The sequence below is a fragment of the Aquarana catesbeiana genome, linkage group LG03, assembly GCF_042186555.1.
Source record: "Aquarana catesbeiana isolate 2022-GZ linkage group LG03, ASM4218655v1, whole genome shotgun sequence".
In the NCBI taxonomy this organism is placed as follows: domain Eukaryota; kingdom Metazoa; phylum Chordata; class Amphibia; order Anura; family Ranidae; genus Aquarana; species Aquarana catesbeiana.
Window position 1 is genome coordinate 35,784,466 of NC_133326.1, and position 25,358 is coordinate 35,809,823.

A 25,358-nucleotide genomic window follows, 5' to 3' on the forward strand; every position below is an offset into this window, starting at 1 on the left:
GCTGAGACATGTTTTGGGGTTGTTTTTTTGTTTTTGTTTTTTGTTTTTTGGGATTGAGGCCTGGTACCAGACTATCCCCCCAATTGTTATATGTGTTTGCCTGATGTATGTCATTTAAAAATTGAATAAAAAGAATTTTACAAAAAATAAATAAATGCATATACTGTTTAAAATCCGGTAATACACCATCTCACCCTGCTCTGCACATGCTCAGTTGCTCTCTATTTTTGTGGCACTGTGCCTAAAATCAGAGACACTAGAGGCCAATCTGCTGACAGCCTAAAGATTAACTGCTGCTCAGGGGCTCTGGCCTTAAGCAAAATGGCAGCCTCCGGCAAGAAGAAACAGGAGCAATGCTGGAGGCAGTTCACAGCACACACTCATTTTCATAGCATAATTATTAAGAACATTATTAGTTATCAAGTTGTTATGGGTAAAGTTCCACCTTAACGAATAATAACATTATAATTATAACATTTTTTTTCAACAATAGATTTTTATTGAAGTTTTTCAATTATTTTGTACAAGAGAAAGATAATAAAATAATAAAATAAACAAACATGAATAAGATAATGCGACATAGTTTTCGAATGCGACATTTTAAACACTTGTCTTATTAGTATAGCTTTTACAAGTCAGGTTCACATAGGAAAAGAGTCCAACATATTTAACATAGAAGTAATAGGTACAATCAATAAGTTCAAATAAATCAAATATCGACATAGCACTTAGATATTTGTTTATCTTTGTAACGGGTTCCCAGAGACCCCCGCCAAAACGCCCCTCATGGAAACACACTGCGTTTTCCGGCAGGGGGCCAGGTCCCGTCGCTAAATCTGGCAACATCACTTTTATGCCCTGTACACACGGTCTGACATTCTGACAACAAAATCCATGGATTTTTTCCGACAGATGTTGGCTCAAACTTGTCTTGCATACACACGGTCACACAAAGTTGTCGTAAAATCCGATCGTTCTGAACGCGGTGACGTAAAACACGTATGTTGGGACTATAAACGGGCCAGTAGCCAATAGCTTTTCGTCTCTTAATTTATTCTGAGCATGCATGGCACTTTGTGCGTCGGATTTGTGTACACACGATCGGAATTTCTGACATCGGATTGTGTTGTCGGAAAATTTTATAGCAAGCTCTCAAACTTTGTGTGTCTGAAATTCCGATTGAAAATGTGTGATGGAGCCTACACACGGTCGGAATTTCCGACAACAAGGTCCTATCACACATTTTCTGTCGGAAAATCCGACTGTGTGTACAGGGCATAAGTGGCATGAGCTATGGAACAATTCAACTTGCCATCCATTGGACTTAAACCCGGACTATTCAAATTAGGATCGGGTAATCGTAGGTGTATAACTATGTGTAGAACATTTTTAATAAGAAAAATTGGATGTTACTTATAACGGGAGAATTTTTAACAGGTGAATATAAAAGGTATAATAATCAAACCTTATTTTTAGCATACCAGTCCAACCAGGGTTTCCAGTCTTGATGTTGTGGTTGTTAATTACCGTGAGAGGTAGAAAACATTACTTCATATGTGATGTGTAAATGAGAGGTTCTTAGAACTTCTGTGATGTTTGGAACTTCCGTTTTTTTCCAGCCTTTAGCTATTTCTAGTCTAGCACTTAAAAGTATGTGGGAAACTATTTTCCTTAACCTGGGTGGGATTTCTTCTATTCCTAAGGATAGAATGGCCAAGCCCGGGTTTTGAGGAAGGTGGGTATTCGTGATATTAGCTATTGTGCTGTAAATGGTGGACCAGAGGGTTTGCGGTGAGGGACACTTCCAAAATATATGGATCAGATAATTATAACATTTTAATGTATTTCTAGAGTCCAACGTCAGAAGAGTGGTGAACAGAGACTATGTGTGTGGCTTGCTGAATTTCTACCAAGATTGGCACATCAGTGATTCTTCCAATGCCTACATCCCAATTCGAAGAGGCCTACTGCGCTGCCTTAAACATATCACCAATGTACGATCGGGAAGAGAAGCCTTCATACAAGCTCGGGGAATGGAGATACTCTACAATACAGCACAAGTAATTAGAAAGGGCAGTGGAGACACAGCTCTTCACTCTGTTAACACTGCTCAAGACGTTTTAGTTTTCATACATTGACCTTTTTCATAGTCTGCATGTTTTCAATACTTCTAGTTTTTTTTTTTTTTTTTAAGTTTGCAAGTTTATATTATTTGATGTGCAACACTGAAAAGATGTCAAAGGCTTAGATTATAGGAAGGAAACCAGTAGAAAGATCCAGCATATATTTTTCCTTATCTCCTATCAGTAGATAGTTTTACCGAAAAGCAATAAAAGATCCGTCCCACAGAGTTAGCAGTCTATTAGTTTGTGGTCTACTGCAGAGCAATGTTCCAAAAATCGGTAATGATTACATCTTTGATATATTGCATCTTACTACGGTTCCTCACACAGCACGCTAAGAAAATGTATTTATAATTATAAACTAATGTTGTGATGTGAATGTTATTTAGGTACAAAGGGAATCATTTGCCCAGAAGAAAAGAATAACTTTATCTTATTTGGTAATACAGATTCTGGAAGTTTTTCATTTCAAAGAGATTTTTCCACTACTGCTAATTAACGTGGATTGGATTAGTTGTGGGGGGAGGGGTTATCTCAGCTGGACCTCAATCAATTAGCTCTGTAGACGCTGAAGCATTTTTGAGCTAATTTCTATTTAATAGAAAAAGAAAAAAAAAGAACAATTTTAGTTGAATTCCTACCAGGGCAACCCCTGCTGACTCCCATTGGACCACAAGAGGAAGAGTTGTCCTCTTTGACGGGGAAAAAAAAAATTAAATCCCAATTTTTATGAGTTTTTACTTAACATTGGTTTAGCAAAAAATTGCAAATTGGTATTGCCAAGTAAACAGTGCTCAATCATTAAAAAAAAAAAAAAAAAAAAAAAACATTTTTTTTTTAGTTTGGTGCTGACATCTTTTCATCAGTTTATAGAGCACAATGAATCAGACATATCAATACTTACCCCAAAGGAGCTAAGAGTCTAGTCTAGCTTTTTCATCCATTTGCTAGGTGTCCTTGAGCAATAAGCAATTTTTGCCTCTTAATAATCACTGACACCATTGATCTTTTTACTTATCTGTAATGGCTTCTTTGCACTGGTGACCACCAATGTAAGGAACATTCTTCCCACTGACCACCAATGTAAGGAACATTTTTTTCACTGACCACCAATGTAAAGAGCATTCTTCCCATTGACCACCAATGGTAAGGAGCCTTCTTCCCACTGATCAGTGATCACCAATGTAAGGAGCATTCTTCTCACTGTCCACCAATGTAAGGAGCATTCTCCCCACTGATCACCAATGTAAGGAACATTCTTCCCACTGACTACCAATGTAAGGGGCATTCTTCCCACTGACCACCAATGTAAGGAGCATTCATCCCACTGATCACCAATGTAAGGAGCATTCTTCTCACTGACCACCAATGTAAGGAACATTCTTCCCACTGATCACCAATGTAAGGAGCATTCTTCCCACTGATCACCAATGTAAGGAGCATTCTTCTCACTGACCACCAATGTAAGGAGCATTCTTCTCACTGACCACTTATGTAAGGAGCATTCTTCTCACTGATCACCAATGTAAGGAACATTCTTCTCACTGATCACCAATGTAAGGAGCATTCTTCCCACTGATCACCAATGTAAGGAGCATTCTTCCCACTGATCACCAATGTAAGGAGCATTCTTCCCACCGAGTCTCAACGTTAGGAACATTCTTCCCACTGACTACCAATGAAAGACGCATTCTTCCCACTGACCACCAATGTAAAGATCATTCTTCCCACTGACCAGCAATGTAAGGAACAGTCTTCTCACTGACCAGCAATGTAAGGAACAGTCTTCTCACTGACCAGCAATGTAAGGAACAGTCTTCTCACTGACCAGCAATGTAAGGAGCATTCTTTCCACTGACTACCAATGAATGGAGCTTTCTTTCCACTAAACTTCAATATAAGGAACATTCTTCCCACTGATTACTAATGTAAAGAGCATTCTTCCCAATGACCCCCAATGTAGGGAACATTCTTCCCACTGACCTCCAATGTAAGGAACATTCTTCCCACTGACCTCCAATGTAAGGAACATTCTTCCCACTGACCACCAATGTAAGGAACATTCTTCTCACTGACCACCAATGTAAGGAGCATTCATGCCACTGACCACCAATGTAAGGAACAGTCTTCCCATTGATCACCAATGTAAGGTGCATTCTACCCACTGACCACCAATGGAAGGAGTATTCTTTCCACTGACCTTCAATATAAGGAACATTCTTCCCACTGACTACTAATGTAGAGAGCATTCTTCCCAATGACCCACCCCCCCAATGTAGGGAACATTCTGCCCACTCACCCCCAATGTAAACATTCTTCCCACTGACCACCAAGGTAAAGAACATTCTTCCCACTGACTACCAATGCAAGGCGCATTCTTTCCACTGATCCTCGATGTAGGCATAATTCTTCCCACTGATCATCAATGCAAGGAGCATTTTTTCCACTGACTACCAGTGTAAGCGTCATTCTTCTCACTTACCATCAGTAGATCGCTTTCCACTAAGCAATGCAGGAATGACTGACAGGCATTCAAGAGGCAAAACTGCCTTCTCTTGAATACTTGTTTGTTCCTTTGATAGCCGATGAGAATACCGTAATTTATGTAGGTTACAAGCTGTAGTTGTAGCGTGGCTCAATTCTCATGAACATGTTATGTTCAATGCCGGTTTTACCTGCCAAATGCAACAGGGGAGCTTTTTTTGCTGCAATGCAAGGCAAAGCATCATGGACATGGCATGTGAACGCTGCAGTCTAACTGCCTTTTCACATTAGGGGAGCATGTCTTGGGTTCGGGGCAATAAAAATTAGTCTCAACCACCTATTTTTACCACTTCCAACCACAAGCCTAAACCTAAGACCAGTTTACACGAAGGCTAAGTAAACCTGTAGATTTAACCTGTATTGTTGGAGGAAACTGGAGCACTGGGAGGCAACCAATACAAACTGCAGGCCTACAGCGACCTTGGTTGGAACAGACAAGAAGTATGTCATCAGCATGCCAAGGAACTCCAGAATGGGTCCAAAGCTTTATTCAGCGATCACATCATGGTTACAATAGCAATGTTTTGGAGGCATGCAGTACCCCTTTATCAGGCATTGGTCACATGCATGATGAAGGGGTCCTGTGAGGCCTTGAAATGTTGTTATTGTAACCATGATGTGATCATTCAAAAAAAACTTTGGACCTCATCTGGAGATCCTTGGTATGCTGGTGAGCACCCACTTACATCTACAGCCAAGTTCAGGAACGTGTGCGTTGGGAATATTGTACTTGAACTTGGTAGGAACAGGATCTAAGACTTACCAATAACCAGATATCCAGACATACTTAGATCATTTATCAAAATTTACCAGAAGAGTGGAGTTACTGTCAAAAGTGTTTGGTCTATGGCAGGGGTCTCCAAACTGCAGCCCATGGGCCAGATGTGGCCCTTTGCTTGCCATTACCTGGCCCTTGGGGCACTGTTTCTTCCACTGACACCAAAGACGGGGCACTATTCCTTCCCACTGACACCAGCATTCGGGTATTATTCCTCCTCCTACTGGCCACAGTCCAGCCCCACTAATATTTGAAGGGCAGTAAACTGGCCCTTTGTTTCAAGCATTTTAAGACCCCTGGTCTATGGCATACACAATGATGTCCACATGCTTGATGGTGTCCATCGACTGTCATGAACCAAGCAAATGATGGTTAGGTGGCAACACAGCTGCATTTCAAATCTTTACCAAAGTGAGACCAGCAACAAACAGTTCTGCTTCATAAATACCAGTGCCGTATGTATCTTAAAGTCAATGCATGATGATGTATGCCTCCCAGTCACTCAGCGTCATATGGCGTGTAGTTCACTAGCAGCTGGAGGCTTTTAATTCATAACACAGCCAGGCTTGTTTTATGTGTGTTATTGATTTCCTTACACGTTTTTTACACCGCCGTATTTTCTGTTCTCTCCCTAGGAATGTTTGCGTTGGAAAAACCTGGACTCTGTAGTCAGCGCAGCAATACAGGTTTTAAGAAAGTGCTGTCCAAAGTGCACGCTGCCGCTCTGCAGTATTAATAGCTCCTATACCTATCCCGTGCCTGGAGCAAGCCAGCCAATCACCGCAGCAAAAGTATTCTCCCAAGAAGGTAGACTAAGCTTTTTTATTTAACAGGGATGATTTACCAAAGGCAAATAGGCTGCTCTGTTGACTTTGCAAGGCAAGTTTCACTGTGCAAGGCAATTTTCTCGTAGTGTATATGGTGAAATTTCACTTTGCAAAGAATACCAAATCACTTGCAGGAAAAAAAAAACAACAACAGTATTTGTGCTTGCACTTGATATATGGCCTCATATACATCTGGTGATTTGGGCGATTCTGCCCACAATTCCAAATCACACTGTAAAACACGCCACACGTGTTTGGGTGCCAATCATTTTTTAAGGCACCTTAAACAAGGTGTGGTTTTGCTGCAATTGTCGTGCAATAATAATTTAGAGATTGTGGCAAACCGCATTGCGAGCGAAGCTTGATGCCCAAACGCAGCTTGTGATTCTTTGTGGGTCACACGCTTCACGCAATGCGGTTTGCCACGATTGCCGCACAATTATTGCACAAAAATCGTGGTGAAACCGCATCGTGAGGTGCCATTGAAAATGGTTCGCACCTAAACACGCGTGACGTGTTTCGCCCTGATTACAGTGCAGACAGAATCATGCCAGTTCTGCCCGAAATCCCAAATTGCTAGATGTGAATGGAGCCTAAAGGTTTAGTTCACCTTTTGGAAAAAAAATGAATGCACATATTTTTGCAGGAACAAAAAAAGTACATTTATTATTTTTTTAACACTGCAGCCTGTAAAGAACTGTAATTTTGTAAATAAGTGCAGCGCTAAAGAATAATCAATAACGCATACATATAAATCACAAGTATAGATGAAAAGTCCATAAGAAATACAAACAAAAAAGTGAATAAAACAGTCCACTGGTGTCCACTCCCCTTTATGACGTCCGCTGTGACGAAACGTGTCAGCTGGAGCCAACGGAGATGACGTGAGCACACAGGCCGGGACCTGGAAGTGGGCTGTAGCGCAGCACAAGGAAGGACTCAAACGCTTTTACTGAGATGTACGTTACATAATGCTGTTTTTTACTTTGTTACTTTGTGAGTATTTTTAATTTTTAATAAATTGGTATATCAACTTACTACACCATGCAAGTTTTCTTTACTTATTGGTGATTCCTGGTGGATACCTTTTCGAATGACATGCATGCGGAAAGTTTTCGTGGAGAGTTCATGATGTCCCAGCACTGATCACACAAAAAGCGTGTCCTAACTACCCGTTATAGGTAGTCCCCCTATCTTGTAAGGTGGACTCATATACACTAAGTGGTGTTTGGGTGAAGTTTACCCTGTTTCTTTTGGTGGATTATTATCACTATACACATTTTTGTGGTGGACTGTTTTTTTCACCTTTTTGTATGGAATTTTTTATTGACTTTTATACTTATGATTTATATGTATGTATAATTAATTACTCTTTAGCACTGCACTTATTTACAAAATTAAATTTTTCTGGTCAGTATCAAGACCTGTGGTGGTAGTTGCTATTTCACTTATCGTTATTTTTTTTCACATATTAGTGTTTATCTAATATGCTTTACGCAGTTTTAAAGCAGTGCGTAAACTGTTGGCGCTATATAAATCCTGTATAATAATAATAATAACCTAAGCGCAGAGTTTTACCTCTTGTATACATTTTTGTAAAGTATTGTACCCATGATCAGCAGATCACAGGTGCAATGTCAGGCTCCTGGGGACTCTCAGTGCAGTTGTCTGCCCATACTTCTATATGGGCAGACAGTTATTGAAGTGTAGCAATAATCAATGAACTACAAGAGCACTCACCAGCGCCCTCACATTTCATTGTGGACTACAAGCCCTCTGCCGCAGTGGCAGACGGGACTTGTAGTTTATTCATTCACAGATTTGTGAATGAATGACGAGGCTGTGTGGGCGGAGCTCCACACAGCTGCGCTATTTTTAAATTGTGACAGCGGGTGCGGGGAAAGGATCTTCTGCCCTCTATCACAGCTGGATATCAGGGGGGTGCAGGGACTGGAGCACAGTAATATGTTACATATAACACCCTATATATGGGGGTAACATGTTACATAAGGTGAACTTATCCTGTAAACTCAGCAGAGCTTCATCCCATCCACTAAGCTTTGGGGAGAATTTCCTTGCAGATTTTTCCAATATTTGCCTTTAATAACCACTTGCCGACCAGCTGCCGTCATGATACTGCGGCAGGTCAGCACGATGCTGCAAATCGCCGTAGCTGTACGTCGCTCACTTAAACAGCTATAGCGTGGCACGTGCATGCCACCGGAGGTGCATGCCCACTGCACGGTGGGGGAGCTGATGCATGTGGCCCTCGGGGGCGATGTCCACTGGCCACTCATGATCGCACCACAGAGAGCCAGAACGGGGATCTGTCAATGTAAACAAACAGTTCCCCGTTCTGATAGGGGAGTACAGAGTGATTGTCTGTTCCTAGTGATTAGGAACAGCGATCTCGCTCTACTCCCAGTCAGTCCCCTCCCTCCACAGTTAGAAACACCTCCCAGGGAACACATTTACCTCTTGATCGCTCCCTAGTGTAAACCCCTTCCCTGCCAGTGATCAATGCATTTTTATAGAACTGTCGCTGTATAAATGTCAATGATCCCAAAAAAGTGTCAAAAGTGCCTGATCTGTCTGCTGCAATGTTGCAGTCCCCCTAAAAATCGCTGATCACCGCCATTACTAGTAAAGAAAAAAAAAACGTAAAAATGCCATAAATCTATCCCCTATTTTGTAGACGCAATAACTGTTGCGCAAACCAATCAATATACAGTTATTGCGATTTTCTTTACCAAAAATATAAATATATAAAATATAAATAATAATAAATATCAGCCTAAATTGATGGAGAAATTTGTTTTTTTTTTGGGGGGGGATATTTATTATAACAAAAAGTAAAAAATACTGTTTTTTTTTTTTTAAATTGTCGCTCTTTTTTTGTTTATAGCGCAAAAAATAAAAACCACAGAGGTGATCAAATACCACCAAAATCAAGCTCTATTTGTGGGGAAAAAAAAAGGACATCAAATTTGTTTGGGTACAGCGTCACACAACCGCGCAATTGTCAGTTAAAGCGACGCAGTGCCATAGCGCAAAAAATGGCCTGGTCATTAAGGGGGAAAATCTTCTGGGGCTGAAGTGGTTAAATCAATCCCATAGAGTGTTTACTGGCTAGTAATACCCCATATAACTGATATATTTTAATATACCTGTATGGGAATTATTAAAAGCTTGATAATATTGTTTCTGATAAAGCGTCTTATATCCCTCATAGATGAGTCAGAAGATGAAGATGAGACCGATACAGACATAAATGTCACGAATGATGAGAATAAAGAAGAAGTGAGTATTCTTTATTTATATTCATATGCAATGGCTGTGGTCCAGGCTCATTTAGTAATGAAAAATGATTTACGCTTGCAGTTGGTGGGAAGAAAATGGGGTTTAGATGCATTTTGGCCCCAGAGCTTTGCTTCACAGCCATGTCAAAATTGATCCACCCTGTAGTATTCAGCAGGCAGTACCACCGGCAAACAAGACTCATTCAAAATAATGTGGTTGTGCCAAAACAGCCTGCAACTGGGTGCAATGCATGCTCTTGTGAATCAGTGGTGCAGCACTTATGGGGTTAAAACAATGGTTTTCTGCAGAATGGCCCTAATCCTCCTCTTCTGGGACCCCCTGCTGACACTCCTGGCTCCACCCCAAACCCCCCCCCCCTGCAGATTGTCCAACATAACAAGCTGCTTGCTATGGGGTCACTCGTGCAGGCTCGCTCCCAAGCCTGCTCTGTGTGTCCATTGACACACAGAGAATGACTCAGCCCCCCCCGACTCACTGGTTGTGATTGACAGCAGTGGGAGACAATGGTTCCTACTGCTATATTTGAGCCTATGAGGAAGGAGAGAGCCAAGGGAGCCATCTGCTCTTGTGCACAGAGCTGGCTCGAGATCAGGCTCAGGTAAGTATAAGGGACTGATCAGTGCACTGGCCCACTGCTGGTACCATGTGATCGCTGTGACCAATCACATCAGTTCACATGACAATTATAAACAATGAATGGCTTTGATTCATGCTATTTATTGTGTACAATCGTGTTGCTAACTGTGATTGGTTACAGTGATCACATGGTGCAGACAGGGCCAATCACAGACCATCTGTACCATGAGATTAGCTGTGGCCAGTCACATCTAATCAAAATAATACACACGGAATGAATCATGTATTAATTATTTGTATGTATTTGATGCTTTATTATTTATATTGTTTGTCACAAATCATGTTCATCAATTTATTATTCGCTATTAAATGTATTATTATTATTATATTTATTGATTCTTTATGACTACATTCTGTATCATAAATGTGTTATTGGTTTTATCATGCTTATTATTATCATTATGAACTACCCCTAGCCTCCCTGATGGTTTTCCCGACTGTGGTTCGGGGTTAAATTTCAGCGCCATTAGCGGTAACCCCGAGCCACACTCGGGATTCCATTGCAGGATCCTGGTGCGGTATACTTACCTTGTCCCCAGCATCCTCCAATGTCCCCCTGCTGTGTCCGTGGGCTCTGTCCTCTGCCCGATGCCTCTGTGTGCCGGGCTCCATTGCCTGTGAGTGTTGCGACTCACGGGGACGGAGCCCAGCGGCAAATTCAAAAAAGTGAAAAATCATAACACATACAGTACTGTAATCTTACAGATTACAGTACTGTATGAAATTATTTCACATCCCTTTTGTCCCCAGTGCTTTGTCCAGTGCCCTGCATGCAGTTTTATGTTATATATATTGTTCTTTCTGCCTGGAAACTTGAGATTGTCCATAGCAACCAAAAAGTGTCCCTTTACGTCAAAAGTGGTTTTAGACCAGCTAGAAAACAGCGATAGTAAATTAGAACACTTGCAGAATTGAGCGATAGTGAATCGTGGGGAAATTTATTTTATTATTATTATATTATTATTTTTTATAATTATTTATAGTTATTTATTATATTATAATTTATGATTTTGTGTTTCAAACTTCATCATACCCGGGATATCTACTAGACTCTTGGTGGACAGATTTAAAGTGGATGTAAACCCTACATTATGATGTCATAATGTAGAGTATAAGATTTTCTATTATTTGAGCCCAGTCTTGCCACTAAGAGTTAATCCAGCTCTGAGCAATCCTCTTTTATTGTTCAGTCAGATAAATCTTGACAAACAGAGAAAAACTTTGTCAAATCCTCCCCCTTGCTGTGAGTGACAGGTGATTTACATATCTTGTGCACTAGCCTAAGACATGCATTGTTTTTTAATTCCCTCCCCCACTCCTTTCTTCAGCAGCTCTGCAAGGATTGGCTGTTCCACACTTCACCATGATTTGGCATGCTGAAGTCATGTGGTTACTTTCCTGTCTTTTCACTGGATGTTAGAGATCATAGCAGAAGTTCAGTGTAAGAAATACACAGGAGAAAATGCATATTGACAAGGGGAGTGTAGAGGTGGGCGGGGAGTCTACTGACATCATGACTCCACCCACCGAGCTCCAGACAACAGACCCGCCCACAGAATCTGCAGTTTTTTGGGTCTCATAACAGACAGAGGGGAGACATTTGACAGGTAAAGATACATGCAGGAGACATGTATATCCTTATAGATAACCCCTATGGCAGTAGTTTAGAAAGGATGACATTGGGTTTACATCCACTTTAAGTGTGTTATTGCTAAGAATTACAGGCCTACAATATAAAACGCCAAATTTCTATGCAAAATAATTGTACCGCTTTGAGACACAAAAATCTGACATAATCATACCGCCAGAGGGGCTAGGGGATTGTGACATTCAACTTATTCATGATTATCTCATACATTATTATATACATCAGCAATGAAATTCACTGGTATAAGCAATCATAATGTGCAAAAAAAAAAAATCCTGATCGCTTCCCCAGAGTGGTACAATGTTACTATGGTAACACTGTATTGCTCCATTCACAGTGTGTTAAAAAAAATTGTAAAAAAAAGGAAAAGAAAGTAATAAAAAAGAAAAAAATTATTGAAAAAATATTATTTTTATTTTTTTTTTTACATACTGTCATCAGTCAGTGTCCCTGATCACCACCACACCAGTTATATGATGACGCTGATTTTCACTGGTGACAGTATGTAAAAAAAAGCAGATTTAAAAAAAAAATTTTATTTTCCAAAAAATATACAACAAATAACAACTTCAAAAAACCCACTATGGCTCTTACTAAATACCTTAGTCATTTGGGTGGTCATTTGGGGGGTATTTGTATTGTCCTGGTGTCAGTACATCATGATTGATCAATTTTCATATACAGTATATACCATAGTTTGTGGATTCGATAACTTTCCTACAGACTAAATAATATACACTGATTTGGGTTATTTCCACCAAAGAAATGTAGCAGAATACATTTTGGCCTAAATTCATGAAAAAAGGTTATTTATTTGCAAAATTTATAACAGAAACAAAGAAAAACATGTTTTTTTTCTCAAAGTTTTCAGTCTTTTTTCATTTATTTAGCAAACAATAAAAAAAAAAACAGTGGTGATTAAATACCACCAAAAGAAAGACCGATTTGTGAGAAAAAATATAATAAAAATGTCATATGGGTACAGTGTTGTCATTCAAAGTGTGACAGCGCTGAAAGCTAAAAATTGGCCTGGGCAGGAGGAGGTTGAAGGTGCCCGGTATTGAAGTGGTTAAAGGAACCCTATAATCATAGTTACATAGTTGGTGAGGTTGAAAAAAGACACAAGTCCATCATGTCCAACCTACAGTATGTGTGTGATTATATGTCAGTATTATATTGTATATCCCTGTATGTTGTGGTTGTTCAGGTGCCTACCTAATAGTTTTTTGAAACTATCGATGCTCCCCGCTGAGACCACCGCCTGTGGAAGGGTATTCCACATCCTTGCCGCTCTTACAGTAAAGAACCCTGTACGCAGTTTGAGGTTGAACCTCTTTTCTTCTAATTTTAGTGAGTGGCCACGTGTCTTATTAAACTTCCTTCCGCAAAAAAGTTTTATCCTTATTGTGGGGTCACCAGTACGATATTTGTAAATTGAAATCATATCCCCTCTCAAGCGTCTCTTCTCCAGAGAGAATAAGTTCAGTGCTCGCAACCTTTCCTCATAACTAAGATCCTCCAGACCCTTTATTAGCTTTGTTACCCTTCTTTGTACTCGCTCCATTTCCAGTACATCCTTCCTGAGGACTGGTGCCCAGAACTGAACAGCATACTCTAGGTGCGGCCGGACCAGAGTCTTGTAGAGTGGGAGAATTATCGTTTTATCTCTGGAATTAATCCCCTTTTTAATGCATGCCAATATTCTGTTTGCTTTGTTAGCGGCAGCTTGGCATTGCATGCCATTGCTGAGCCTATCATCTACTAGGACCCCCAGGTTCTTTTCCATCCTAGAATCCCCCCGAGGGTTCACCTCCTGGTGAGTATATTGCATTCAGATCTTCTTGCAAGGTTTCCACATCCTGTGGAGAAGCTATTGCCCTGCTTAGCTTAGTGTCATCCGCAAATACAGAGATTGAGCTGTTTACCCCATCCTCCAGGTCATTTATGAACACATTAAACAGGATTGGTCCAGCACAGAACCCTGGGGGACCCCACTGCCCACCCCTAACCATTCCAGGTACTCCCCATTTATCCCCACCCTCTGAACTCACCCTTGTAGCCAGTTTTCAATCCATGTACTCATCCATGTCAACTTTGTACAGTAAACATTTATGGGGAACTGTGTCAAATGCTTTTGCAAAATCCAGATGCACCACATCTACGGGCCTTATTTTATCTGGATGGCAAATCACCCCCTCATAGAAAGTTTATAGATTGGTTTGGCAAGAACGATTCTTCATGAATCAATGCTGCCTACTGCTAATGATACAGTTTTCATTACTAAAATCTTGTATATAGTCCCTTATCCCCTCTAAGAGCTTGCATACTATTGATGTTAGCCTAACTGGTCTGTAATTCCCAGGGATGAATTTTGGCCCTTTTTTAAATATTGGTGCTACATTGGCTTTTCTCTAATCAGCTGGTACCATTCCAGTCAGTAGACTGTCAGTAATAGGAACAATGGTCTGGCAATTACTTGACTGAGTTCCTGAAGTACTCTCGGGTACAAGCCATCTGGTCCCGGTGATTTATTAATGTTAAGTTCCCCAAGTCTATTTCTAATTCTGTCCTCTGTTAGCCATGAGGGTGCTTCCTGTGATGTGTCATGAGGACAAACACTGCAGTTTACTGAAGCCCCCCTGATTCCCTCGTGAAGACTGAGGAGAAGAATAAATTCAATACCTTCACCATCTCCCCATTCTTTGTAACCAGATGTCCTTCCTCATTCTTTATGGGGCCAATATGGTCTGTCCTCCCTTTTTTACTGTTTATATACTTAAAGAATTTTTTGGGGATTTTTTTTTGCTCTCCTCCGCTATGTGTCTTTCGAGTTCTATCTTAGCCACCCTAATTGCACCCTTACATATCTTGTTGCATTCTTTGTAAAGTCTGAATGCTGATGATTATCCCTCAGCCTTGTATTTTTTGATGGCTTTCTCCTTTGCTTTTATATGCATTTTTACATTAGAGTTAGGCCATCCAGGACTTTTATTCACTATTTTAAATGTACCGTATTTATCGGCGTATAACACGCGCCGGCGTATAACACGCACCCCAAGTTTAGGAGGGAATTATAAGGAAAAAAATGTTTTAAGGAAGAAAACTTACATTTAAATGCCCATCAATGCAGCCTTGCACAGCGTCCATCTGCATGCTTGTCCAGTGTCATTTGCAGCCTTGCAGTCATTTGCAGCCTTGCAGTCAGCAGCCTTGGTGTCATTTGCAGCCTTGTAGTCATTTGCAGCCTTGCAGTCAGCAGCCTTTGTGTCATTTGCAGCCTTGCAGTCAGCAGCCTTGGTGTCATTTGCAGCCTTATCAGTGTCCATTTGCAGCCTAGCAGCTTTGTCAGTGCTGATCTGCAGCTTTCTGTGTCCATTTGCAGCCTTGCCCAGGCTGCAGTTAAACTGCAGTGACTTTTCATTGTCACTGCAGTTTGAAAATGGCGCCGCCGGCGCCGAAATACACAGAGCCGGTCCTCGGCTCTTCTCGGTGGCTCTCGTTCACTTTCGGCCACTTTCGGCTCCACTCGTAGTCCCGCCCGGTTGGCGCTCGAGTGAAGCCTAAAGTGGCCGAGAAGAGCCGAGGACCGGCTCTGTGTATTTCGGTGCCGGCGGCGCCATTTTCAAATCGCGGTTGCCGATCGCTCCGCTCAGTCAGCGGGGGATCGCAGGGGATCGGCGTATAACACGCCCCCACGATTTTCCCCTGATTTAAAGGGGAAAAAAGTGCTTGTTATACGCCGATAAATACGGTATTTCCCAATGGGATGCACTGGCTAATGCCCTTATTTATTATGCTCTTAAAGCAAATCCATCTCTCCTCCGTGTTCTTTGTTTCAAAGATTTTATCCCAATTTATCTAGCAAGGTTCGTAGTTTAGGGAAGTTGGCTCTTTTTGAAATTCAGTGTCTTTGTGTTCCCCTTATGTTTCCTATTTGTGTGATTTATACTGAAGCCAATTGACCTATGATCGCTGTTTCCTAAATTACTCCGTATTTCCACATCCGTGATCAGGTCTGTATTGTTGGTAATCAGTAGATCTTGTGACACCTTGCTTCTCATTGGTGCGTCTACCATCTGACCCATGAAATTGTGCTGCAAGACATTTAGGAACTGGTGAGCCTTAGACGAATGCGTGGTTCCCTCAGCCCAGTCTATGTCTGGATAATTAAAATCTTCCATTATGATAACACTTCCCATCCTTGCTGCTAATCCAAATTGTGATAGGAGGTCCATCTCCCCCTCCTCCCTCAGGTCCCTATAGCATGCTCCCAGTATTATTTTCCCCTTGGCTTCATCCCTTTGGAGCTCTACCCATAAGGATTCCACCTCCTCCCTAGCTCCCATATTGATGTCATCTCTCACATTCACTTGTACATTATTCTTGATATATAGACATACCCCTCTACCTTTTTTACCCTCTCTATCCCTGCGATAAAGAGAATACCCTTGAATGGTTGCCAGCCAATCATGAGAGCTGTTGAACCAGGTCTCTGAAATTCCCACAAAATCGAAATCCTCCTCATTCAACAGTATCTCTAGTTCACCCATCTTGTCCGCCAGACTCCTGGCATTGGTGAACCAGTCGCATACTGTCTTCTTATTGGGTGTTCCGAGGTTGCAAATAGGACTTGTTACTATACCTACATCGGGTTTATGTGCTTTAGTCAACCTACCACTAATGCCTCCAATACTACCCTCTGGAATATGTTCCGTGCTATCTCTACCTCTGGACCCTACCCCATCACCTAGTTTAAAAACCCCTCTAACTTTTTATCCATCTTCACTCCCAGCAGTTCTGCACCCTCCTCATTTAGGTGCAGTCCGTCTGTCAGAGAATTCACACAGCAAGCACCCGTCTCCGTGCAGCAGCTGCTAACCCTCGTTCCGCTAATGTGCATGCATGGAACCGTAGCCAGAGACAAATGAGATCCAGAGTGAACATGCACAATGGCACCTCCATGCAAACGTGCGCGCATGCTAACGTGCACCCGCGAGTGCTGACGCGCATGCGCTAATGTGCTAACGCGCATGCGCACATTCGCGCACTCACGTATGCTGCCGCGAATCCTGGCACACAGCACCCTATATAAACAGAGTGTCTGCCTAGCATCAGTGCTGGATCATCTTCAGCTTGTCCCTGTGTTCCTGTTGTTACTCTGCCTAAATTGACCTTGTTCCTGAAAACCCGGCTATCTTCTGACCATTCTCTTGGATCTCCCCTGCTTACTGAACCTGCCTCTACTTGCAATACTGACCTTGGCTTGGACTTATGATTACGGCTCTGCCTTCTGATTCTGTACCCCGCTGCCAGCCTGTTGCCAACCTCTGCCTGTTCCTGACTATGGTTTAGCCTTCTGATTCGGTACTCCACTGCCAGCCTGTTGCCAACTCCTGCCTGTTCCTGACTCTGCAGTTGATCCTGATCTGGCTCCCGCTGAACAAGTCTGGTGATCAGTTTCCACATCTCCTCAGCAGAGGTTCCTGTATCTCCAAGTTCCAGCCAAGTTCCAGCCTCCTGCCTGCAGGCACCTGCACCCTTTTGTTGCCCTTGCACTCCCTGTACCCACCACCAGGGGTGCTTGGACCACCCTCATCATTTCAGGCTCCGCTGTATAGAACTGGTGACCAACTGAGAAGTCAGCCCAGTTCTCCAGGAACCCAAACCCCTCCTTACTACACTAGCTCCTCAGCCACTTGTTTACTTCCCTAACCTCCCTCTGCCTTTCTGGTGTGGCTCGATGTACCGGTAGTATTCCTGAGAATACTACCTTGGAGGTCCTTTTCCTCAATTTAGCTCCTAAGTCCCTAAAATCGTTCTTTAGGACACTCCATCTGCCTCTGACTTTGTCAATGGTGCCAATGTGCACCATGACAGCTGGGTCTTCCCCAGCCCCTCCCAGTAATCTGTCCACCAGATCCGTGATGTGCCGAACCCGAGCGCCCGGTAGACAGCATACAGTTCAGTGCTTGAGGTCTTTGTGACAGATTGCCCTCTCTGTCCTTCTAAGAATTGAGTCCCCTACCACCAGAATCTGTCTATCCTTTCCCTTCGCCCCCCCCCACTCTTACACTATTTATAACATCAGCATTGTGATAGCAATACAAACAATATTTATTATTGATAATCCTATAAAGGCTTACCTGAAAAATCTCCTTTCATGTTGTGTGCTGCCTGTCTGCTGGCCTTCTTTTTATACAACTTCCTGGATTCCCTTGCATGCTTTGCAACTTCTCTTTTGCTGTTTACTCTAAGACAGGGGTTGGCAACCTATGGCCTGCGGGCAGCACCCAGCCTGCCGCCGCTAAATGTCCGGCCTGTCAGTGCACATGATGAATTCACATGCACCCGCCCATGGACATTTTAATTCCTTCACGCCAACTGTACACAAATATGCAGCTTTCAGCTTGAAGGGGTTGTATCAGGGTGATGCATGCATGACTCTGGTACCATTTTCTTGGGATAACAACCGATGCAGCTAAGAAGTCGCTCATCTGTTACCCCAAACAGCACCCCCCCTCCCAACGCCTTCCACGGCTTACCCAGGCTCTCCCGTCCCACCGGGAGGCCCGAGCAACCAGCCGGCACGTCTGCTGGTTGGCCGGAGACACGAACAATGCTGGAATCAGCTTTGATCGGATCTCAGCTCTAGTAACCCGGAAGCGATGTCATAATTATTTAGAATGATAGAAGTAGGCTAGAAATAATGGAAATACAATGTGGAAATGAGTATATGATTTTACATTTTCACAATAGATTTGCTTTAAAGTCTTATTAAACCCACAACAGTAAAATCAGTCTGTATAGGCAGTAAAGCATGCTTGTTATACTCACTGGGGAACCTAAGGGGTTAATCCTCCACATTGTGTAAAAGGGCTGTCTTCTCTGATCCTCCCCTTCTTCCACTGTCCCAAATCAATCTCCTGATAGTTCAGAGCCTTTTTAGTCACTGCACATGCTCAGTTTGGTGTGTATTGCTAGTTTTTTTTTTTTCTTGGGAGGGTGCATGTGATCAGCACATGACCAATCACAGCATCACAGGGACAGAGGGTCAGGGGTCCTGCAGCCTCAGAGGATAGTCAGAGGAGAATGAAAACTCCTCCTACAAGCTTTAACCAGGCACTGATAGAAGTCACAAGACTACTATATACTGCTAATGAAAAAAGGGTATTTAGCAGTTTATATTTACTAAAATGTGTTCTGTGTACTGTGGGGGACCAGATATAATGAATGCAGTAGATCTGTGTCACACTGTTAAGTATTTTTAGTCCTATTCTAAATGTAGCTGGCTTAAGCTAGATGACTAGATAAGAAGATATTGAAGCTATACATGCCCTCAAGTCCCCACTGAATAGATTAAAATCATGCACCATGCATTTCTGGTACCTGCCAGCTCTGATTAATTATGTTGGGGTGAGCGGATTTCCTTATCCAAGTAAACTCTGAACTGACCTGATAACGTTCCAAGTTTTTCAGGTTTGGCAGGATGTAGAAGTACTAAGCACAGAGCTTCTACATTGGCAAATCTTCCCAGTAGGGTCATGGCTATAAAGGTTATTTAACATTTTCGTTATTTGGCTTCCCCCAGGACTACCAAGTTCATTGGAGTGCTTGTATAAAGAAACAGACCAAAATAAACCAGAAACTATACCACTTAAATATGTAGGTCAGATAGAAAGAATATGTAACAAATAGTTATTACAGGAACTTATATAGGGCCGTTAATTTATGCAGCACTTTACATTATTTAACCACTTCAGCCCCGGAAGGATTTACCCCCTTCCTGACCCCAAACAAAATTGACATCCTTTTTTTCCCACAAATAGAGCTTTCTTTTGGTGGTATTTGATCACCTCTGCAGTTTTTATTTTTTGTGCTATAAACAAAAAAAGAGCGACAATTTAAAAAAAAAAAGCAATATTTTTAACTTTTTGCTATAATAAATATCCACAAAATATATATAAAAAAAACGTTCTCAGTTTAGGCCAACATGTATTCTTCTACATATTTTTGGTAAAACAAAATCGCAAAAAGGCGTATATTGATTGGTTTGCGCAAAAGGTATAGCTTCTACAAAATAGGGGATAGATTTATGGCATTTTTATTAGTAATTTTTTTTTATTAGTAATGGTGGCAATCTGCGATTTTTATTGTGACTGCGACATTATGGCAGACACATCGGATACTTTTGACACCAATTTGGGACCATTGACATTTATATAGCGATCCGTGCTATAAAAATGCACTGATTACTGTGTAAATGACACTGGCAGGGAAGGGGTTAAACACTAGGGGGCGATCAAGGAGTTAAGTGTGTCCTAGGGTGGTGTTTTAACTGTGTGGGGGGATGGGCTACCACTGACATGACAGCGATCACTGCTCCCGATCACAGGGAGCAGTAGATCTCTGTCACGTCACTAGGCAGAACAGGGAAATCCTTTGTGTACAAAGGCATCTCCCCATTCTTCCACTCCGTGACACGATGGCGGGCCCCCGGCGGACATGGAGTCCGCGGGACCCGTGGGCATGGTCACGGAGTACGCCCACAATGCCGCAATTTAAAGGGGACGTACCTGTACGCCCATTTGCCCAGCCATGCCATTGTGCCGACATACATCGTCGTGCGCTGGTCGGCTAGTGGATAATGTCCCCGCCCTCAATGAGCTTACAATCTAAGGTCCCAACTCACATTCATGCATACACATACTAGGGACAATTAGGAGCCAATTAACCTACCAGAATGTCTTTGGAGTGTGGGAGGAAACCAGAGTACCTGAAGGGAATTCACGCAGGCACAGGGAGAACATGCAAACTCTGTGCAGTTAGTGTCGTGGTTGGGATTCTAATCGGTGACCTTAGTTTTGATGCAGTTTGTGTGTTACACCAATGTTTCTCAACTTTTTATCATTTAAGGCACCCTTTAAAAATGTCCCAAGGCACCCCATTCTAAAATGTAAATATGATTCTAATAGTTTTGCATAACGCAGCAACATCCACACATAGGACACCCAACATTAGAGGTGATTTATTCTTTCAAAGCAAATACACTTTTGCAAACTGGACTAGTATTCCAATGTTTCTCTTCTCCCTCAGTTTTTCTCCATCACTCAGCTAATGTCAGCCCAATGCTGATGGAGAGGGGCAACCAAGGGGAAGGGTTGGGGTTGGTTGGGGAGGGTCAAGCTAGGATGCTATGCAGGCAACTGACATCCTCCAAATCAACTGATGATGTCATTGGTCATTAGAATGCTGGCAGCTAGAAGGTTGCAGAAGGTTGCAGAATGAAAATCTGTGGCTTTGTATAACTAAAAGGCAGGCTTCATCCATACGCCGGCTTGTATACAATTTTTGGGCTATTTTTAGGCATTTTACCAAGGCACCCCTGAATAAACCTCAAGGCACCCCAGGGTGCCTGGACACCCTGATTGAAAAGAGCTGTGTTATGCCGCGTACACACGAGCAGACTTTTCAGCATCAAAGGTCCGACGGTCTTTCCGACAGACTTTTATTGGAGTTACGACGGACTTTTGAACGACCCGACTTGCCCACACACGAACGGACTAAAGTCCATTCGAAAGTCTGTTGGTTTGAACGTGATGACGTACGAAGGGACTAGAATAAGGAAGTTCATAGCCAGTAGCCAATAGCTGCCCTTGCGTCCCTTTTTGTCCGTCGGACTAGTATACAAACGAACTGATTTTTCGACCGAACTCGAGTCCGTCGGAAAGATTTGAAACATGTTCCAAATCTATAGACCGTCGACAGAAAAAGTCCACTGAAGGTCCGATGAAGCCCACACACGGTTGGATTGTCCGACCGATTCGTTCCTTCGGACCAGTCCGGTCAAAAAGTCCGGTCGTGCGTACACGGCTTTACACAACATAACAATAATAGACTTTAAAAAAAAAAAAAACAATGTAAAATTACTGTAACATATCCTAAATTAAATATAAATGACTCTCTTCTTATCTAGGATGATGACTTGGAAACAGACTTGAGAAAATTAAGGTCAAAACCTAAGCCTGATCGACCAGAAAAAGAATTTGAGCAATATAAAGCATTTTTTTCAGAGCTTTTTCTATTCAAGGTAAGACATTAAATTTTTGTGAGTTATGTAATGCATACTATGTGCAGACTGGATTATTATGGGAAACTTTTTGTTGATGTGTTTTTATTGAAGCCTACTGATGCTTGCACTCCATGTCCAACAGTTTTGTAGATTAAGGTGTAAGAGCATGCCGGAGGGTCTGCTCCCAGAATACATTAGCTTTGTTTGGCCTGAACAGCAGTGAAAAGTTGACATAAATGCATTTCATTTTTAAGCTGAAAAGCTGGTTGGCAGATATTCACAAAAAACAGCTTACAAATGCGCCCATCTAATACTTGATTTGTGAGCTAGCAGGGTTCTATAGACACAGAATTTTGTGTTACAATGCAAACCTGCGCATTTCAATTGGAGTAAAAGTAAGATTTAGAATAATTCTAAGGACCTGTACCAACAGGTATCAACAAGTGAGAAGCACAGAATAAGTTTGATATGCCCTGTACACACGATCGGACATTCCGCCAACAAAATCCATCGGATTTTTTCCGACGGATGTTGGCTCAAACTTGTCCTGAATACACACGGTCACACAAAGTTGGTAGGAAATTCCGAACGTCAAGGATGTACAACATGTACGACGAGCCGAGAAAAATGAAGTTCAATAGCCAGCGCGGCTCTTCTGCTTGGTTCTGAGCATGCGTGACACTTTGTGCGTTGGAATTGTCTACACACGATCGGAATTTTACACGAACGGATTTTGTTATCGGAAAATTTTAGATCCAGCTCTCAAACTTTGTGTGTCGGAAATTCCGATGGAAAAAGTCAGATGGAGCCCACACACGGTCGGAATTTCTGACAACAAGCTCCAATCGCACATTTTCCGTCGGAGAGACCGATCATGTGTACAGGGCATAACAGTTATTATTAATATTATAATACAGGGTGGATTGTCAGCAAGGCAAGTAATTTGCGCCACCTACTGTAACCCGTGGACTTTTAGATACCCCCAACCTGATCACACCCCCAGATACCCCCTCCCCACTCTGATCGCACCCCCCAGATACCATGCCACTCTGATCACACTCTGCAGATAGCCTCACCCTGATCATACCCACTAGATGACCCCACCCTGATCGCACCCCCCAGATACCCCCTTCCCACTCTGATCACACCCCCCCAGATACCCCCACCCTGATCACACCCTCAGATACCCCGCCACTATGATCACACCCACCAGATACCCTCACCCTTATCACACCCCCCAGATACCCGGCAGATACCCTCCGCTTGGATCACCCCCCCGATACCCCCACTCTGATCACACCCCCAGATACTGTACCCCCCACTCTGATCACACCCTCCAGATACCACCCTAATCACACCGCCAAGATACCCCCACCCTGACCACACCCCAGATACCCCCCACTCTGATCACACTCCCCAGATACCCCCCAGTCTGATCACACCCTCCAGATACCCCCTCAGATTCCTCCACTCTGATCCCACCCCCAGATTCCTCCACTCTCATCACACCCCAGATTCCCTCCACTCTGCTCACATCCCCAGATTCCTCCACTCTGATCACACCCCCGAAATCCCTCCACTCTGCTCACATGTCCAGATTCCCTCTACTCTGATCACCCCCCCCCCCCGATCATGCCCCCACTGTGATCACACCCACAGATACTATACCCCCCACACTCTGATCACACCTCCAGATCCCCTACCCGATCCCTCTATTCTGATCACACCCCCAGATCCCTTAAATCCCTCCACTCTGATCACACCTCCAGATCCCTTCCATCCCTCCACTCTGATCATACCTCCAGATCCCCACAGATCCCTCAACTCTGATCACACCTCCAAATACGCCACCAGATCCCTCCACTCTGATCATACCCCCAGATATACCCTTCCCCATCAAACATACAATACCCCTAAATTTTAACCGGTCCTGCAGCACCAGAGACAGAAGGGTAAGTTGTGTCCCGCACAGGCAGGAGAATATCTCCAGCAGGATTTCTGGTGGTGGCTGTAGCTGCAGCAACCAGCAGAGAGCCTCCTCCACCCTGACCTCCTCCTCTGCCGGCAACCCCGGCCTAACTTCCCCCTTGCACAGTGTGGCGCTCACTGCCTGCACATACTCAGTATTGGGGTCCACCCTCCTCTGCATGCTTGGATCCATTCTCCCTGCTTTCTCAGGACATCAGCTAAACAGCAGGTAAACTTAAACCTCCACGCTGCACCCTGTCTCCTACCAGGTACAGCGTGGAGGTTGTAGTTTGCCCGCTGCCTGGGTTGCCTTATGGTGGCACCAGCCAGCTGTGTCTGCGCCCCTCTAAATGTTGCGCCCAGGGCGACTGCACTGGCTTCCCCCCCACACTATGCCACTGCCACCAGTTTGTGCAGCACTTTACAACATAAAGAGAGACAATATAGCATCAATACAATTCAACAGGGTTAAGAGGGCCCTGCTCCTGAGAGCTTACAATCTAATAGGGGGGGGGGCAAGTGGAACAAAGGGTAATAACTGTAAGGGAAAAACTGATGGGAGAAAAAAAATATTTTATTGTTGGCTGAAGGCAGGATAAGCTTTCCTGAAGAGATGAGTTTTCAGGGATCGCCTAGGAGTCAACAGAATAGGAGATAGCCGTACAGATTGGGGTAGAGAGTTCCAGGTAGGAGAAATTGACCAAATGGTCAGACAAAGGCTAGCTTTGACTTTAACCTTACTAAACAGATAGAGAATAGGATTACCAATGCAAACAGGGTCAACATGGCAAAAGCGTGTGCATACAGTACAGAACAATGTTAAAGCGGTTGTAAAGTTGTTCAAATAGGAGCTCAAAAGAGTAATGTCTCTGCAACTCAATAGGCACACTAGGTTTCCACACGCATTGTCTCTATAAGGCTGTTTAGTCACCGATACTAAAGGATGAACACTACTTCAGTACAAAAACAACTAGTTGCACTTAGCCTTTATGTCGAAGTCTCTCACAGAGAAGATCAGGTTAAGACTGGGTCCACAGGTCAACAGCTGGAGAGATCTCAGGGCTTGCACCACAGACATGAGGCTAGAGGAGTCCCAGGAATGGAAAAGCAAGGCTACCCCACTTGAAGCAAAGTACTCTGCTATTGGTGTAGAGCTCCATGCAGTGGCTGGGTCACAGAGAGTTGCTAAAAAAAAAAACAAACTATGTATTTATCGAAAATACAAAGCATTTTCTGAATGGAGACAATGCTGAGTGAGAAGTCCTCTGTGTCCAGTATGCTGAGTGTAAGCCGGTGGCGCAGCATCTGGTTAGCACTGTATGACTAGACTATTATGGTGATTTTCCATACCCCAGTGGCCCTCCAGATATCATGTATGAATACTTACATTGAGCCAAGCTGGATCAATGTAAGTTTGCTTAAAATGATCACTCCTGGAGTTTTG

General features: G+C 43.0%; 1 protein-coding gene across 1 annotated transcript in view; it reads left to right on the top strand.

The window, feature by feature from the left end:
• AGBL1 (AGBL carboxypeptidase 1) overlaps positions 1-25,358 on the top strand; it is a 1,138,256-nt gene that overhangs the window by 317,791 nt on the left and 795,107 nt on the right. Inside the window, exons 7-10 of the mRNA XM_073623519.1 lie at positions 1,852-2,060; positions 6,081-6,252; positions 9,505-9,572; positions 21,851-21,964. Of these exons, the coding sequence (XP_073479620.1) occupies positions 1,852-2,060; positions 6,081-6,252; positions 9,505-9,572; positions 21,851-21,964 (563 nt within the window). The remainder of the gene's footprint in view (positions 1-1,851; positions 2,061-6,080; positions 6,253-9,504; positions 9,573-21,850; positions 21,965-25,358) is intronic.